Genomic DNA, 18551 nt, shown 5'->3' with positions numbered 1-18551 from the left:
CAGCTGGGTGGCTGCCCTCAAGGTGACTTGGGCAAGTGGTATTCCCTGTCCCTACCTCAGTTTCTCCTTTCTTTCTCTTTCTCTCCTTCTTCTCTCCCTTCTTCCCTCCTGCCCTCCCTCCCTCCCTTCCTTCCAATGAGAATGAAATACGCACCAGCTGTGGTGGAGACAGAAGACAGAAGGCTAAGCCCTCATTTTCTTTGCATACAGATTTTTGGTAACATGAGCACACAGAGCAGGGAGTGGGCAGTGTACCTGATGGGGGGATAGGATGGGAGGGGATGCCGGAGCTAAAGCTAGACATTGAGTAGGTGTCACTAAGTGGGCAGGGGGGTAAGCCTAGGACCTCTGGGCATCAGGGCTGCAGGGGCCCAAGGGAGACAGGCAGGGAGGGGCTGAGCGGTTGCTTCCAGGGGGTCCTGAATGCCAGGCTAAGAACCTTGGATTTTATCCAGAGAATGACAGGGAAAGGCTTTTGTTTATAATATTCTTATAATTATATATTGTTAAATTACAAAACTAATACATCTTATAAAAATCAAACAAGGCCGGGCGCGGTGGCTCAAGCCTGTAATCCCAGCACTTTGGGAGGCCGAGACGGGCGGATCACGAGGTCAGGAGATCGAGACCATCCTGGCTAACACGGTGAAACCCCGTCTCTACTAAAAAAATACAAAAAACTAGCCGGGCGCGGTGGCGGGCGCCTGTAGTCCCCACGACTCGGGAGGCTGAGGCAGGAGAATGGCGTGAACCCGGGAGGCGGAGCTTGCAGTGAGCTGAGATCGGGCCACTGCACTCCAGCCTGGGCGGCAGAGCGAGACTCCGTCTCAGTTAACCAGACGTGGTGAAAAGAACATCAAACAATACCCAATAATTTTTTTTTGAGACAGAATCTTGCTCTGTTGCCCAGGCTGGAGTGCAGTGGCATGATCTATACTCACTGCAACCTCCGCCTCCCGGGTTCAAGCGATTCTCCTCCTGCAGCCTCCCAAGTAGCTCGGATTACAGGCACCTGCCACCACGTCTGGTTAACTTTTGTATTTTGTTTGTTTGTTTTTTGAGATGGAGTCTCACTTTGTCGCCCAGGCTGGAGTGCAGCAATCCTGACTCACTGCAACCTCTGCCTCCCGGATTCAAGCCATTCTCCTGCCTCACCCTCCCAGGTAGCTGGGATTACAAGCGCCCCCCACCACACCCTGCTAATTTTTGTATTTTTAGTAGAGATGGGGTTTCACCATGTTGGCCAAGCTGGTTTTGAACTGCTGACCTCAGGTGATCCACCCACCTCGGCCTCCCAAAGTGCTGGGATTACAGGCATGACCTACCATGCCCAGCCCCTTTTTTAAATACATAGATTCTTTTTCTTTTTTAATTAAAAAAAAAAAAAAAAAGAGGAGGGATCTCGCTATGTTGCCCAGGCTGATCTCAAACTCCTGGGCTCAAGCCATCCAGCCATCCTCCTGCCTCAGCCTCCCAAAGTGCTGGGATTACAGGCATGAGCCACCATGGCCAGCCTATACATATAAATATATATATACACATATATGGGTGTGTGTGCGTGTATATATATATAAATACTTATTTGTTTAGAGACACGGTCTTGCTGTGCTCACCAGAAGAGCCTGGACCTTTTGGGCTCAGGCTATCCACCCACCTCAGCCTCCCAAGTAGCTGGAACCACAGGTGCACACCACCACACCCAGCTAATTTTTAATTTTTTTGTACAGATGGGGGTCTTGCCATGTTGCCCAGGCTGGTCTTGAACTCCTTGGCTCAAGCGATCCACCGCCTCAGCCTCCCAAAGTGCTGGGATTACAGGTGTGCACTACCATGCATTCCTTTGACCACCATTTTTGGAGCATCAATTACGTGGCAGGCCCAGTACTGGACATGGGGACTCCACAGGAGAGGCATCTGACCCTGTGAAGCTCACGATCTAAAGGGAGACAGACCTAAGGAAATGACATCACAAGGTTTTTCCAGGGCTAGATAAGGATAAAGATTCTCTAAGGCCCTCCCACTTTCTCCAGGTGTGATTGTATTCTGGAGCCTGCAGTCACATGGAATTCCTTCATTTCTCTCTACTCCTTCCCCACACCTAAGCCAGTACTTAGACTCCCTAACCTCCCAACTCCAAATCAAAATCAAATAACTGGGAATATTCAAAAGGCTGTACATCCTTCCTGGGCTCTTCAGCTTTGACCATGACTTTCCATAACTATTACCATTGCTCTCAAATGGGTTCCCTTTCTCTTGCCATTGCTCTGTCTCCACCCTGGTTACCCTGCTCAGTCTCCCACTGGGATGGCTGCAATTGCCTCCTCAATGTCTGCCTGCTTCTGTTCTTGCCCCCCTGCCAATCAATCCATTCTCAGCAGCCAGAAGGAGTGTTTAAAAATGTTAATTTGGGCTGAGGTGGGTGGATCACCTGAGGTCGGGAGTTCAAGACCTGCCTGACCAACATGGAGAAACGATGTCTCTACTAAAATATAACATTAGCTGGACGTGGTGGCGCATGCCTGTAATCCCAGCTACTTGGGAGGCTGAGGCAGGAGAATTCTTTGAACCCAGGAGGTGGAGGTTGCGGTGAGCCGAGATCGAGCCATTGCACTTCAGCCTAGGTAACAAGAGCAAAAACTCTGTCTCAAAAAAAAAAAAAAATTAATTTGGCTGGGCACATGGTGCATGCCTGTAATCCCAGCACTTTGGGAGGCCAAGCTGGGTGGATCACCTGAAGTCAGGAGTTCGAGACCCGTCTGACCAAAATGGTGAAACCTGTCTCCACAAAATACAAAAAATTAGCCAGGCGTGGTGGCGCATGCCTATAATCTCAGCTACTTGGGAGGCTGAGGCAGGAGAATCACTTGAACCTGGGTGACAGAGGTTGCAGTGAGCTGAGATCGCACCATTGCACTCCAGCCTGTGCAACAAGAGCAAAACTCAGTCTCAAAAAAAAAAAAAAAAACCATAAAAAATGTTAATTTGAATCCTGTCACCCTTCTGCCTGCTCACATGCTCCAGTGGTGTCCCCTGGGACTCAGAATAAACTCTAAACACCTGCTAGAGGTTGCAGTGAGCTGAGATCGCGCCACTGCACTACAGCCTGGGCAACAGAGTGAGACTTGGACTCAAAACAAAACAAAAAACACCTTCTAGGCCCACAAGGGCCCATGCGCACAGGCCCGTTTGCCTCACCGCTCTCTGTCCCCTGTACTCACTCTATTCTAGTCACACGGAGTCCTCCAAACATGCCAGCTCATGCCTCTGTCCCCAGAGCTTCCTGTACCTGGGTCTGCCTTATTACTTGGGTCTTGGCTAAGATGACACCTCATAAAAGCCTTCCTTGACCACCCCATCTGTATCAGGACTCCCAACCCAATCATTCTCTGACCTTTCCCTGGGTTTCCTTCTCCAGACTACTTGCCTGTGGTCTGGCAAACAATTATCTTGTTTGGTACTAGGTTCCTTATGCATCTGGTCAGGGCCTCGGGGAGGTAGGACAGGCCATGCTTGGGAATCTGGGGGCTGGAAGTGGAGCCCCTGCTCCTCTCCTTGGCTTATGGCACAGCCTCTTGAAATCCTCACAACATTCTGGAAAGGTGGAAATCCTGATTCCCATTTTACAGGTGAAGAAACGTGGCTGAGATGGGAAAGTTTACGGTATTCTTCAAGATTCCTTTCTACACATGCAAAGGTGCATCCAAAGCTTGTGTGGTGCATCAAGCTGCTTCAACGGGCAAGTAGCCAGATTTTTTGAGACAGAGTCCCAGCTCTGTCAGCCCCAGGCTGGAGTGCAGCATGCTGATCTTTGGCTCACTGTAAGCTCCGCTTCTCCCGGTTCACGCGCATTCTTCCTGCCTCTGGCCTCCCGAGTAGCTGGGACTACAGGCGCCCGCCACCTCGCCCGGCTAATTTTTTGTATTTTTAGTAGAGATGGGGTTTCACCCTGTTATCCAGGATGGTCTCGATCTCCTGACCTCGTGATCCGCCCGTCTCGGCCTCCCAAAGTGCTGGGATTACAGGCTTGAGCCACCGCGCCCGGCCAGTAGCCAGATTTTGAACTCAGCTCTGTTGCAAGTGGTCCCAGCCAACCATACCGAACCCCTTCCCAATTCAGAGACCTGAACCAAGGCCACACCGCCACCATGCAGCAGAGCCAGGATCCTAACTCAGGCTTGTCTCACCCAAATCTAGCACGCTGTCCTGGCACCACACTCTCCCCCTTCCCCAGGCACCATCAGGGAAATGAGGGAAGGGAAATTTCCTGGGTTCCCAGGCCACAGGCCGCAGAGAGATAAATACCCAACCCCAGCTAAGCCTGGCAGTCAGGCCCACCCTGCTTCCTGTTGCATGGCCCAAGTTTACTCAGGGTCATAGCTGAGAAGCCAGCCAGGCACTGGGATGTCCTTGACTGGTTCTCCACTCTGAAGTCCCCTCCTGGGGTCAGGTAGCCACAGACTCTGCCCTTGTGGAGCAGGCCCAGCCAAGATTAGTGAGGTGAGCACACCCCACACTGTGCAGCACAGTTTAGCACTCTGAGCCTGTGCTTCAGGGGCAAGACCCCAGGCAAGTGTTTTAAATCCCCTAGGCCTCAACTTCCCCGTTTGCCAAAGGGGACACACAGTCGCACTGGAAGCTGCTGTTAACGTTTTTCTTTAATCTGGTTAATTCTGTGATCTAAATTATGGGACAAACTGCAGAGAAATATGGATTGCCACCCATCTTGCATCTGGGAAGCAGGAAGAAATCAGTCCTTGGTCACCACATGTCCAGACCTAACTCATCCCTAAGTCCAGTCAAACCTGTCTCTCAAAAGCCTCAGACCTATCCTCTTGCTTTCTCCACAATGCTGAGGTTGCACTGTCATGATCTCTTGCCTGCATCACCAACAGACTCCTCATCCACCCATTTGCCACCTTGTCCCCTTCACACTGCCCCAGGTAGAGCAAGCTTCTTAGGACAAAAAGCAACCCGGGCCTTGCCTGGTGGCTCACACCTGTAATTCCAACCCTTTGGGAGGCCGAGGTGGGCGGATCACCTGAGGTCAGGAGTTTGAGACCAGCCTGGTGAACACGGTGAAACCCGGTCTGTACTACAAATACAAAATTAGCAGGGTGTGGCGGCACGCACCTGTAATCCCAGCTACTCAAGAGGCTAAGGCAGGAGAATCGCGTGCACCCGGGAGGCAGAGGTTGTAGTGAGCGGAGTTTGAGACATTGCACTCCAGCCTGGGCGACAAGAGTGAAACTCCGTCTCAAAAAAAAAAAAAAAAAACAACCCAGCAAATCTGACCAGGACACTCTCCATCTCAACGCGTCTGTGGCTTCCTCCTTACGATCTACAAGACTTTGGGAGATCTGGCCTTGCTAGCCCCATCTCTTGCCCCTCTCTCAAAGTGCCACAGTACAGCCAGATGTAGTTGCCCGAAACTTTCTGTGGGCACCACGATCTCCGGCCACCAGGTCTCTGGCAGCTCCCTGTGCCTGGACCCTGCGTGACTCAGGGCACGCATCCTGTGGATGGCTTGGGTCCCTTTGTTCAAGAAACTTTCTGAGTCTGCGCCCCAACCCATGTCAGGTGCCTCCTCTGAGCTCCCCTGGTTACCCTGTTACAAATCTTATCCATAGATTTGTCGCTGCCTGTGTCCCTGTCTGCTTCTCCACCTGGTGGTCTTGAGCTGCAAGCATTTGGAAGGGGCAACCCCACCAGGTTCCCCACTAGGTCCCAGCCTGGCTCAGCGGAGACTGTCCCTAAACATTTGGGGACTGGATGAATGAACCACAACATGCCGAGGGGCCCAGGAGATACAAGGCTTTCGAGTGGGCTCTGCCCCCAGAACAGCTAACTAGTCAGTGAGACCAGCCACGCTGGGCAAGAAACTAAAGGACAAGAGAAGGCTTAGATAACAGCTTGGAATGTTACGAGCTGGGTCACAAGGCTGCGTGACGGACTGCGCCAGAGCCACCTCCTCGACGAAGCCTTCCAGACGCTTCTCTGCTCAGTGCTGAGGAGCACTAGAAATTCAGGGCGAGCAAGCGACCTGCCAGGGGCTCTCTGGGCGCCAGCTTTCTGAGAAAGGAGACTCGCTACCTTCTGGGCCTGCTTCAGGGTTCTACGAGCTCAAGTCTGGCGGGACCCTGGAAGGCCGCTGCAGCCACAAACTGTTTCTCCTTGTCATTGTTTCTTCTTTTCTTCTGCTCTCGCTCTCCCTGCCCCGCCAGCCCCGCGACCTCCCACTGCCTTCCCAGGGCCCCTCTCCCTTCCCTCAGCTCCTCCCTGCCCTAGGAGGCGGGCCCGGTCGCACGGTGCACCAATCCAAGCGCCCCGAACCGCCTCTGCCTCCCACGAGTCCCACCCCACGCCGCCGCCCGCCAATCGCGCTGCGCGCCCGCCTCGCCGGGCCGCCCAATCGCGGGCGGACTGAGCCGCCGGCGCCCCGCCCCTGCCGCGCTCGGCGGCGGCTCGGCTGGCGGCCGCGCGGGGCCCAGGCATTCTCCAAGCGGCGCCGCGCAGCGTCGGGCTTTGGCTGTAGCGTCGGGGTCGCAGGGGGCGGCGCTGCTGCTCGAGGGGTGCTGGGCGAGGCGGGCGCCACCGGCCGGGCCGAAGGGCGCCTCAGCTCCGCCGGGGCCCGCGGCGCGGGTCCCAGGACCAAGGAGGAGGCTGCGCCCCCGCTGCCCCGGGCCGGCCCGGTGCCTGCCCTGAGGAGGCCCGAGGCCAGACGTTCCCGGCCCGCAGCGACCCCGACGCGCCTCCTGGAGAGGCCCCCGAGCTCTCGGCAGCCCCCTGGGGGTGCCCCACCTTCCTGGGCTTTACCTGCGCTGGCCGCCCGGCACCCAGCTGCGGGGGCGTGAGCGGCAAGGGCGCCTCCCCCGGCCGCCAGCGAGGCGGGGGCGGGGCCGCCCTCCGCCCTTAGCCTTACCGGCCCGCCAGCCTGCCCGCCGCCCTCAGTCTCACCGGTCCGCCCGTCGCGCCCGGCCGCGCGGCGTGAGCTCCCCGGAGATCGCGGCTCGGGATGCTGCCAGCCAGCGCGGCCGCTCGCGCGCAGCCCCGCACCCCCGCCCCTGCTTCTGCCTCCTGGGCCATGCACCGCCGTTTACATGCCGGTGAGGTCCCCGGCCGCTCCGAACCCCTCCGAGCCCCGGCTCCCCGAGGGTGAAGCCCGCCGGCGCGCGAACTGGACTGGTCGGTCGCTCAGACCTGGGGCCCCGGACTCCGATCTCCGCCGTCTCCGCCACCATCAGGGCGGGATCCGGCTCTGGTGTTTTGAGGAGGGGGTGTGGTGTAGGGAAAGGAATCCCGTCCCTCCCCACCTTTTTTCGCCTTCACGGCTTCAGACTCAGGGAACTCGCTCATGGCTTTCTTGATGAAGAAGAAGAAATTCAAATTCCAAACCACTTTCACCCTGGAGGAGCTGACTGCGGTTCCCTTCGTGAACGGGGTCCTCTTCTGCAAGGTCCGGCTCCTGGATGGAGGGGATTTTGTCAGCTTGTCGTCAAGGTAGGAGCTGGGGCGGTCGCGCCTGCAGCAGGAGGGGTGATCAGCGAAATCTAGACACTTGGCAAGTGTGGAAGGGCCCCTTGGGGCTGGGGTGGGGAGGATCCGGGGGATTCTATGTGCCTGGGGCAGGTTGCACAAGGCAGGACTGGGCCTGAGGCAGTTGGCAGGGTGCCAGGCAGCCGCCGCCAGCGGAATACCTGGGGGTCTAGTCTTTCAGCCTTTTCTTGGGGCCCTGCGTGCCGCCTGCAGTAGGCCCATTCTGCAGACTTGCATGTAGAGCCTATCAGGGATTTGTAGCCTGAGCGGGTGTGCAGGGAAGGGGTGTTCCAGACCACCTGGCACCCCAACTGGCCACTGGGGCTGTCATGTGATTCAGAGTCCAGGCCAGCCACGGGTTCCCCGGCACCCCCAGGCGCCTGGGAAGGCCCGATCGCAGGCACTGCCTAGTCTGGCTGGAGGGAGATGGCTGGGTTTTGGCCTACCCAGCCCCCTCCTAGTGACTGTCCTCCTCTGGCTGGAGCTGGGCTGCTTTGCATTGCAAATGCCCTTATCGAGGAGGCTGCTGCCCTCTCTGAAAGAGGCTCCGTTGAGTTTGGTTTTGTGTTGTTCGCCCCCATCCTGGCAGGTCCAGCTGCCCAGCTTGTTGCTGAGTGCAACTGAGTTCCCAGGCTGTCCCTTGCCGATTGGGCCCACCTGGGGTCACATCGTCGTGGCCTGTCTCAGAAGAGCCTTGGAGTCCTACCGATGGGAGTGTGACTCTTGACTCTGTTACTTTCTGGGCCTCCTCTTCTGGAAAGTGGGCCTAATACAGGTGGAGAAGCTGCAGCAGCTAGAACTTGGGGCAGGCCGGACGCTGTGGCTTACTCCTGTAATCCCAGCACTTTGGGAGTCCGACGTGGAAGACTTGCTTGAGGCCAGGAGTTCAAGACCAGCCTGGACAACATACGGAGATTCCCATCTCTATTTTTTTTTTCTTTTTTGGGGGGACACAATTTAACACTGTTGCCCAGGCTGGAGTGCAGTGGCACAATCGTGGCTCACTGCAACCTCCACCTCTTGGGTTCAAGCAATTCTCATATCTCAGCCTTCTGAGTAGTTGGGATTACAGGTGCCTACCACCACTCCCAGCTAATTTTTTTAAAATTTAATTTATTTTTTAGATGGAGTCTCACTCTGTTGCCCAGGTTGGAATGCAGTGGGGCGATCTTGGCTCACTGCAACCTCCACTTCCTGGGTTCAGGCGATCCTCCTGCCTTAGCCTCCTCAGTAGCTGAGATTACAGGTGCACGCCACCACGATAATTTTTTTTGTATTTTTGGTAGAAATGAGGTTTCACCATGTTGGCCAGGCTGGTCTCGAACTCCTGACCTCAAATGATCCACCCCCCACCTCCGGCCTTCCAGAGTGCTGGAATTACAAGTGTGAGCTACTGCACTCAGCCTCTGTCTCTCTTTTTAAAAAATAAAATAGAATGGAGGCAGGGCCTGGCCGAGTGCCTGGGACAGGCTGCTTCCCTACCTGGTCTGCCCTTTGCTCCCCGGGCCTCCTTGTGGGCCCTGTTAGCCAGAGCTGCCTCCCTGTTCTAAGAGCCCATGTGTGCGTGTTATAGGCAGAGAAACTGAGGCCCAGAAAGCGGAAGTCAGTGGCTTGCCAGGGACCTTGAAGGAGTCTGTTGTTAACTGAACTTCGCCGGTCTGGGGACCTGTTGGATGAATCCAGAGGTCAAACACTCTGCTGGGAGGAGGGGAAGGAAGGGGAACTGCACAGCCTAGCTCAGATTTAGGAATCTCCGGTGTGGACAGGGTGGGGTGCCTTTTCTGAGCATTGGCTCCCTGTTCTGTTGGGAGCTGCTTATCTGAGGAATTTGGACAAGGGCTGCCCTTTGTGGTGGGGGTGGCTGGCCTCCTTGGTTGCCTGGGAAGCCTGTGATCCTGAGGCCACCCACACAGCAGTCTGAGGTTTCAGAGAGAAGGCTGTGCTCACAGCTAGGGCCTGGAGTTGACTATTCACTGGCTGAGTGACATTGGGCAAGTTACCTAACCTCTCTGATTGCAAGAACCAGCAACCATTGGTGCTGGGCTCCCTGTTTTACTAGCACCTCTCACTTAAGCCCTGGACCGTGTCATGGAACAGGAGTGGAGGTGGGGGCTGCACAGGATTATTATCGCCATTTTAGAGAGGTGGAAACAGGCTCTGAGAGGACATGATTTGCCTGAGTTGATTCAGTGAAGCCTGCATTCAACCCTTTTGTGCCTCTGAACTTCAGTTTCCTCTTCGGTAAAATGGGGATGTTATACCCACCTCTAGGGTATAGTTAATCTGTGTGTTATGTCTGGCCCAGGCACACTGCTACAGCAGTTGTGACTTCTGTGGGTAGAGGGGCCCAGGCCTGGGCCCAGACCTTTCCAGGTCTTTGGCTGGGCGGGCGGTTGAGGGGGGAACCAGATCCAGTCAGCAGGGGGCCTGTGTGTGAGCTGGGAGTGGGGACAGGGTCTTGGATCCCATTGAGGAATATAAATTTTGCGCCCCAGGCTGAGGCCTTGCCTAACCTCCAGGCCCTGGAGCCACTGTCCCCCTACCTGTTGGCCTTTCCATTGCCCTAAACCTGCTTCCCCATTAGGGAAAGTGTGGGAAGTTCCAGGTCTTAGTCCACAGGGTCTGGATTTCACCTCTGTTTTCCATTCTTCCCTCCTGGGAAGGGGCCTCGAATTCCCTGAATCCAGCTGAGCCCAAAGCATTTACCAGCCCTGTCCTACATGCAACCTTAATGGGGCTGAGGAGGGAGGAACTGACACTGAGCTCCCGCAAAGCTGGGCAGTTAGTGGCCACCAGGCACCTGTTTGCTGCTGGGCAGGTGTGACTGGAGGCAGCGGACGGTGACATTGGAACCTGAGGCCAGTTTAGAGCTGCTTTGGCTTTTGCTGTGTTTTTGCCCAGTAGGTGGGGGTTCCTGGGTTCCTACCCCACCCACCCTGGTCTGCAGCCTGGGAACCCTGCTTCACAGTCTGCCCCTCTAGCCAGTGAAGGCCCCATTGTTTCCAGGTTGGGGTAGGGTCTGGGGGAACTGGACCTGGTTAGATCCTGAGCCCAGATCAATAGCATATTTCCCCTACCCCCAGGAACCCCTGAGATGGCCCAGAGACCTGGTGGTGGCAGCATGAGTAGTGTCAGTGAAGCAGGCCCAAGGCCCCACTCCTGCAGCACCCGCCCTCCTGGCTGGAGTGTTTCCCTGTGTGCTGGGTGCCTTGGCAACAGCTGGGTACACTGCTCGCCTGACCCAATTTGAGCAGGTAGAGCAGGTGGTGCATCGGGCTGTTGCTCAGCCTCATCTTCCCGAGGCCTCCTTGAGAGCAGTGATCCTCAGGCTGCTGTGCTCTGAGCTCCTGCACTCTGTGCCAGGCAGGGTGCTGAGTGTTTTGCAGATGGTATTTCCATAAATCCTCTCAGCCATCCGGAGAGGCACCAAAGCCAGAGAGGTGAAGCCACATGCCAGAGGTCACCCAGGTGGCAAATGGCAGTTCAGAAATTAACACTTTTATCATTCTGTAAACCGCCCTTGATTGTATGCATTCTCTATGCTATGGGCTTGCCTAGCCCCTCAAATAGATGATTATTTGGGTCCCTGCAGTCACCTACCCCATGGACTGATGGCATTATCCCACTTACAGGTGAGGCAGCTGGGGTCAGGAAAATGAAATGACTGGGTCTGTGCTACTCAGCTTGAAATTGCAGAGATGGGGTTTGAATTTGGGCAGGTCCAGCTCTAAGGCCCTGTCTTGCCTTGATGGCGGTGGGCTGGAAGCAGCTGCAGACCCGTGTGACAGTCCCAGACCTTTGAGAAAGGCTCCATTCCATGGATTGGGTAGTTCAGGAAAGTCTAGAGCTGTGTAGTTAGGAGGCACCATGGTAGGTTTGGTGAAGTCCAAGGAAAAGGGTCTCCAGGACGTTTCAGGGGGTGGGGCTGAAGTCACTGCTGTGGATTTGGGGCCAGGCCCGGGCTGGCACTGGGGCATGGTGAACATTTGCCAAGGTCCCTGCCTGGAGGCCTCCCAGGCATATGTATCCACATGGCATCTGGGAGGCTTTCCCAGGGGTCCCGGGAGAGAGGCAGAGGTCCTAGCCAAGTCTGGTGAGTCGGGGAGCTGCCAGCCTGTCCAAGGCAGCCCTTGGGCAGGAAGAATCCCAAACACCCAAGAGATCTCTGCTCGCAGCTGGCACCAGTCCTGTAGCCTGCCCCATGCATGTGGCTGGTGGTGCCAGGGAAGAGGAGTACAAGGGAGGCACTGACTTACCTCATAGCAAGTCTTTTCTGGAGGAGATGGGCAGAGAGCGTTTTCTCAGCCAACAGATGGGGAAACTGAGGCCTGCAGCAGAGAAGTGACTTGCTAGAGCCACTTACAGGAGGAGCTGATGGCGTAGCTGACTTGGGCCTGGCTCTGACCTCTGTCCCCTGTGTCTTAGTAACTCTCTGTATGAAGGAGGCAGGCTGGGCCAGAACGGGGAGGGAGTCCTTCTGGGGTCCCCTTGCACTTTGTACTTGGGTGCCAGACTGTCCAAGAAGCAGACAGCCTGTGACTTAGAGGCCCCTTCTCTGGCCTTTCTTCTTTGGTAGGCTTGAATCCTCAGTGGGCTTTTGATTTGGGCAGTCTTTGGTGGACGCGTGGCTGCCCACCACAAAGATGCTGCCTGCCTTCCATGGCACGGCTGGGATAGTGGCCCCAGAGGCACGGGTGGGGTTCTTTGAGTGTGAAGAAGGCCTTGGCCAGGTGGGTGCTGCAGCTGGGGGCCCCATGCCAGGCCTGGTCCCTGGGGAGGCCAGCCTGGCCGGGTCTTTCCTCACACTCCACACACGTGTGGCCAGAGCCTCCACCCCCCTGGTCCCTCGCCCGCCCTTCTGGGAGAAGGCTGTGGAATGCTGCTTGAATCCACCACCGGGGGAGGCCTGCTCGCAGGCACAGTGCAGAGCTCCAGGAGGGCAGGATGGAGGTGGACACAGAATTCCGTCCCTAGGGGCTGAGTGGAGCAGGGGCCGTGGAGGTTCGATGGGATTCTTAGATTGGCAGGGCACCCACTTTCCTTCACAGAGCAGGAGCTCTGGAGGCTGAGCACACTGGGGAGGGAAAGGAGGCTGGTGGGCACATGTGCCTGTTCCACTTTCCCTGAACACATGCTTTGTCTTGGGCTTTTGGAGGTGATCATGATTAGACAGCCCTGTTTCCATGGAGCTCCCAGCTAGGTGGGAGCAGTGAGCTTGGTGGCCATCATGAAAGCTTCAGAGCCAGGCAGATCTAGGACATGTCCTTTTGCATCCCACTGGACCCCGGCAGGCCAGCTGGGGGGGCATTTCTGTCCAGGTATCTGTCCATTTATTTGACAGATGTGGATTGAGCACTTAGCTCAGGCTGGGCATGGTCCTTGTCCTCATGTGGCACATCACTGAGATAGGGAGAGCTTCCTGGAAGAAGTGACCGTTCCTGGGAGCCTTGAAGGCAGAGGGGAATTGGACAGAAAAGAGATCGGGATAAGCCTTTGGCATAGAGGCCCCTGGCCGACAGGCACTTGTTCCCAGGGTCAGGCGAGGAGCTGGGGTACGAGGAGGGTGGAGGAGGGGATGGAGTACGTTAGGGTAACGGGTGTCCAAGCTGGTGTGTTCCTGGCCTCAGGAGTACCTACCCAGGGGCAGTGAGCCACGTGGCCTGGTTGCCAGGTGGAGAAGGTGCAGAGGCCTGACCTGCACCCAGGGAGGGGCAATGGGAATTGGCTGGCAGGTACTGCTAGCCTGGCGGTAGCAGGCAGAGGAGTAGGCAGATTGGAAAGAGGGCTGGCAGGCAGAGTGGGCAAGTGGGCTTTCTCAACCGCAGGGCTGGCATCATGCCTAGTACTTAGTAAGTGCCGGGAGATGGATAGGGGCACAGTGGCCAAATGTAGCCAGGGTTTGTCAACCCCTGCAGTGCGCCAGTCGTTTGTGATTGCATGAAAATCTAGACTTCCCATTTGTTTTAAGTTGGAAGATCTGGCAACAGTGCTCTGTGGCGGCGTTTGGCTCAAGGGGCTTTCTAGCTGCCTCTTGACGTGGGCTGCCCGCTCGAGTTCCCCTGACCCCGCAGCATGCCTTGGATCCCTGATGTGTGCTGCCTTAGGCCAGCCTAGTCCCCTGGGTGCCGTAGAAGGCCTTCCAGGTGCAGACTGGGGGCACAAGGAGGCAGAGTGGCCTGTGGAGAGAAGCCCTGCTGGCAGAAGTGGGCAGGGCTGGGTGGCCTCAGAGGCCAGCCTGGGCAGCAAAGCTGTGGCACCAGGCCATCTGCTGGTTCCCGCGAGGTCAGACTATACTGCTGGTGGCTGTGGGGAAGCCTGAAGCTGCCCTGACTGTGCCTGGCCTTGGTGTCTGCTCCTTGGACCTAGCCTTTGCTGCCAGCTGGCTACACTGTTGGCAGGTGCCACCCTGGCAGCCCCTGTTGCCTACCTGCCAGCCTGGCAGCAGCCCTGACCCGAGATGATCTGGCTTCGTGGAGCCAGGCTATTTCCTGAGGCCTGTTCCTTGCTTCAAGCTCCATCTTGGGAGCTGCTCTGGCTAGAGGCTCTTAGCAGCAACCACATCATGTGCTTGAGGGCCCTGCATGTCCAGGGGTGGCAGGGGGCCCTGAGTCCCTTTGAACCCTGCTTGTTCAGTACCTGGGAGTCCTGACTTGCATTTGGGAGGCCCTACTTGCACTTTGGGATGGCTGCTGGCATGTCTGCTAAGGGATCAGGAGCCGACGGACTCTTTGTGTGGCGTCTGGTGACTGCTATGCGGTGACCCTTCAGTCACTTGCTTGCTGCTGGGTACAGGCAGTAATATCTTCAGCACAACCAGTTTAGATGTATCCTCATCTTACCAGGGAGCCCCAGGAAGGTTTAAGCAGGGGGGAGAGACCAGATTTGCTTAGAAAGGGACCCAGAATTAATGTAGGGTGGGGAGGGTTGTTGCTCTGTATTATCACCTCCCTGACAAGTGCTTTGGATTGTGGGGACTCCAGATATGCCCTGGGACCGGTCAGCCACCCACTATGAGGTCAGACTGCTGTCCATGGCTCAGTAAGGCCCGAAGCTGCCCAACCTATGGCTGGCTTCTGTATCTGCATAGGGCTGTGGTGGCAAACCCTGGGTCTCTGCCCTGAGCCTCTTTTGGCACCCAGAGCTTGGAAGCGCTCTCACATGCAGGCCTAAAGCTGTCCGCACCCCCGCCCTGCCCGGTCCTCTGTCCTGCCAGCCGGCTGGTTTCGGTGGCTGAGAGGAAGAGCTCTGACAGAGGCCTTTCTGCCTGCTTGTTCTGCCTCCCTGCCTCCGGGCCTGGGGGAGATGTTCCCATCCTGCTTCTGCCACTTGCTGCCTGTGTGACCTTGGGCAGGGGACTTGGCCTGCAAGCCTCGGTGACCGCCCCTGTGAAGCAGGGCTGCCAGTGCCTGCCTCCTAGTGCTCTCGGAGGACGCGGTGAGATAATGTCTGTCAGATGCCCAGCGTGGCTCCTGGCATACGGTGCACACGCTGCATGTGCTACAGTCTGTCCTCCTGTCTCCAGGCAGAGTTATGGCAGGGTCAGTGCCCCTGCATGGCCGCTGGCACTCCTGTGTGGGCCAGGACTGATGAGGTGCTGCTGGGAGAGGGCACTTTTCACTTGGGGCAGGGGTGGGGGTAGGCGAGGAGCACACCGGGTGTCTGAGCTCAGGGTCCCCAGTGGGGTCTGCGTGTTTTCTTGTCCCTTTTTTGGCTTGAACTTGCCCCATGGGGGGATGCTTTGCTGTGAGCCAGTGGGAGTTGGAGCGTTCCTGCTGGGCGGGCCCAGGCTGGGCTGAGGGGCTTTAGGTGAGGGAAGAGGCCATCTGCACAGCCGGCTCTGGGACCCGCTTTGGCAGGCAGAAGACAGCCTCCATGGAGGCGGAGGGCACTGGCTGTCAGGTTGCTGGTGGGCAGGCGTGTGGGTGAGAGAGACAGCGGCCTCTCGGCACATGGGAGGCCCCGCCACTCCCAGCCTCAGGCTGGCCTTGTTGGCTTCCACTACTCCTCGCCCTTCTGGTTTCTGTGCCTTTGTTCCTGCAGTTACTTCTTCCTCAAGTTCCCTTCCCCCACTTCTCTGCTCACTGAATTTCTTCTCAGCCGAAGAGTCACCTCCTCCAGGAAGCCTTCCCTGGCCTCTTTTGGCCTTGTACACTCTCTGTGGGCCCTCATCTCAGGGCACTGCCGTCTCTGTCCACATCTCTAGCTCATTCCCCAGACTGTGGGCCCTTCATGGGCAGGAGTAGTCCTTGCATCATACTTCTTGGTCTTGGGGCTTCCTGCTGTGGGTTGGCACTGTTCTGGTGCCGGGGCTTTTCTGCCGTGGCTCTGAAACAGTGTGAGTGCTGGTGCGGGACCTCACTGTGGCTGCTACCAGCTGCTGGACCCACCCCCGCACCCCCCATTCCCTCTTCAGGCCCGAGGTGTCAGTCTGTGTCAGGAACAGCTCTCACTTGCATACCGGACAGCTGGGTGCCTCCATGGGCTCAGAGGCTGCAATTGAGAGGCAACTGGGGGCATCAGTGGTTTGGGTGGGGTGGGCTCCTCTGCATGGGGTAGGGATGCTCATAGCAAGCAGAATGGGAAGGAGGAGGGGGCTGGGGCCTGACTCCAAGCATGGCAATTGGACCTTGGCAGTTGCTTGATTTCTCTGTGACTGTGACTAAAGGCCTTGTCCTCTCAGCCTCAGCTTCCTCCTCCATCAAACAGGGCTGGCCAGGAGGGCTCCCTACTCAGCACAGGGCCAGGCACCTGGCAGCTAAAAACAGACTAACCCTGCCCAGAGAGGGGGTTGGCCGCTTGGTGCTCAGGGAGGGCAGAAGTCTGGGTGCTAAACACTCTTACCTCTTACCACTTCCTCTCTGAGCAGACTCTGCAGGTGTGGGGCAGCATACCTGTGGCTCCCTGGTCCCCCTAGGCTCCCCCCAGACAATTTTTTGGGCACCTTCTGGGTGCGGGGCTCAGGCTGGGCCCTGGAGATGTGGCCCCCACCCCTGCAGGGCCCTTCAGTGAGGGGAGGTGCACAAATCCAATCAGTGGTATGGCTACGGGCCCTGGGGAGGTGATGCTGGGCTCGGTTCTGGGGCATGAGTAGGATTAGCGGGTGGCAGGTAAAAGAGCAGCCTGCGACAGAGGCATGGCAAGGGCGAGCATGCTGAGTGGGAAAGAGGGGTCAGCGGGCCTGGGAGGGAGCTTGAAGTCAGGAGGAGTCAAGGGGAGGGGTTTGGACTGTACCTGGAGGGGTGGGAGCCACAGAAGGGTGTGAATTCGAGTCACATTTGTAGTTTAGAACCACCAAGGGCAGCCATGGGGTTGATTGCTTGGGGCTGCAGGTTGCAGAAGGGCAGGTGACTGTCAGCTGAGAAGGGCGGGTTTCCACCTCTGTCATCATGGAATTACTCAAAACAAAACCTGAGGCATACTGTGCAGTGCCGAGGATGAACAAGCTGCCGCCACTCACAGCAGGAACCAGTCTGACAAACAACGTTGAGCAAAGAAAGCCGGGGACAAAAGAGTGTATGATGCGGCCAGGTGCGGTGGCTCACTCCTGTAATCCCAGCACTTTGGGAGGCCGAGGTGGGAGGATCATTTGAGGTCAGGAGTTCAAAACCAGCCTGACCAACATGGTGAAACCCGGTCTCTACTAAAAATACAAAAAAATTAGCCGGGCATGATGGCACATGCCTGTAATCCCAGCTACTTAGGAGGCTGAGGAGGCAGGAGAATCACTTGAACTCGGGAGGCAAAGGCTGCAGTGTGCAGAGATCGCGCCACTGCACTCCAGCCTAGGCGACAGAGCGAGACTGTGTCTCAAAAGAAAAAAAAAAATGTGTATGATACCATTTATACAGAGTTCAAAAACCTTTCTGATGCAAGTCAGGGCGGTGCTGTCTTTGCTGAGGGGAGTCATGTCTGGAAGGACCTTCTGGGGCCTGTAATATTCTGCTGCTTGGGGGTTGGTTTCATGGGTATGTTCTCTCTGAGAATCTGTGAGTTCTGCATGTCTCTGTGCCAAAGACAAGCCTCGAGATGCCCCACACTTTTGGGTGGTGCTGGGTGGATGCCTGAGTCCTCTAGACAAAAACGAGGCACCTTTTTGGGTGCCCAGAAGCCTGGAGGAGATCCTCGGGTGTTTTTCTTGGTCTTTCTGGTGAGGCAGCCTGAACCGTTCTGACCTGATAAGCATCACTCTTGTTTATGAGGCAGTAACTCATCCTGGCAGCTGCAAACAGTCTTCTCTGGCTGGAGATTTTCCTTCTGCCTCTTTCAAACTCCAGCAGGGCCTGCTGGGCTGTGGGGCTTGGCTATTCATGGGGAGGACGGGCTCCTGAGGCTGCCAGAGAACTAGATCTCTCTGAGCTTTGCTTTCCTCATCTGTGAAATGGGTTAATAAGGTCCTCCTTGATGCTTGGGTGAAATGGGTTAATGCCTGTTATGTGCCCATCATAGCCCCTGGCATGGAGTACAGGCTCAGTAAAGGCTGGCAGCGTTGGTATTCATCCAGGGCAGTTATTATAAGGACCCTAGCGGTGAGAGCAGAAACAAAAGGTCCATATTCCTCCCTCTGTCCCTGTAATTGTTTTTCTTCTCTCTTCCTGTGGTTCACCTATCCAGCAAACATTTGTGATTAGAACCAGGCCATTGCCTTGGCGAAGACAACCGTCCCTGCCTGGGCCCAGAGCCAGGGGAGACTGTTAGGCACATTCATCTCTCAGAGGAGTGCCGAGCACAGTGGGGTGAGGGAGAATTGCCACTCCGCCTGCTCTGCCCCGAACCCTGTCTTTGCGAAGGGGCGTTTGACTGTGCTCTCCCTAAATCCCAGGAGAAGGCCTGACCTTGGGGTGTAGCAGCCCCTAAGGGTTTTTTATGTTGGCCACACCCATCTTGGATACAGGCAAGACCAAGGCCATGCTCTTGGGATGTGTCCCCAGTGTCTAGCACAGGCCTGACGTGTAGTAAGTCCTCAGTACATGCATGTGGAGTCCGTGAATGAAAGGCAAAGATCGGTCCAGGATTGGTCT

General features: G+C 56.5%; 1 protein-coding gene across 1 annotated transcript in view; it reads left to right on the top strand.

Moving 5' to 3' along the window:
* Nucleotides 1-6454: 6454 nt before the first annotated feature.
* Nucleotides 6455-18551, top strand: part of FAM102A (family with sequence similarity 102 member A) — a 40311-nt gene continuing 28214 nt past the window's right edge. The window contains exon 1 of the mRNA XM_003911906.5: nt 6455-7497. Coding sequence (XP_003911955.1) covers nt 7352-7497 — 146 coding nt within the window. The 5' untranslated portion in view covers nt 6455-7351. The remainder of the gene's footprint in view (nt 7498-18551) is intronic.

Source organism: Papio anubis, chromosome 13 (genome assembly GCF_008728515.1).
Source record: "Papio anubis isolate 15944 chromosome 13, Panubis1.0, whole genome shotgun sequence".
NCBI lineage: Eukaryota > Metazoa > Chordata > Mammalia > Primates > Cercopithecidae > Papio > Papio anubis.
This window is presented reverse-complemented; position numbering and strand designations above follow the sequence as displayed.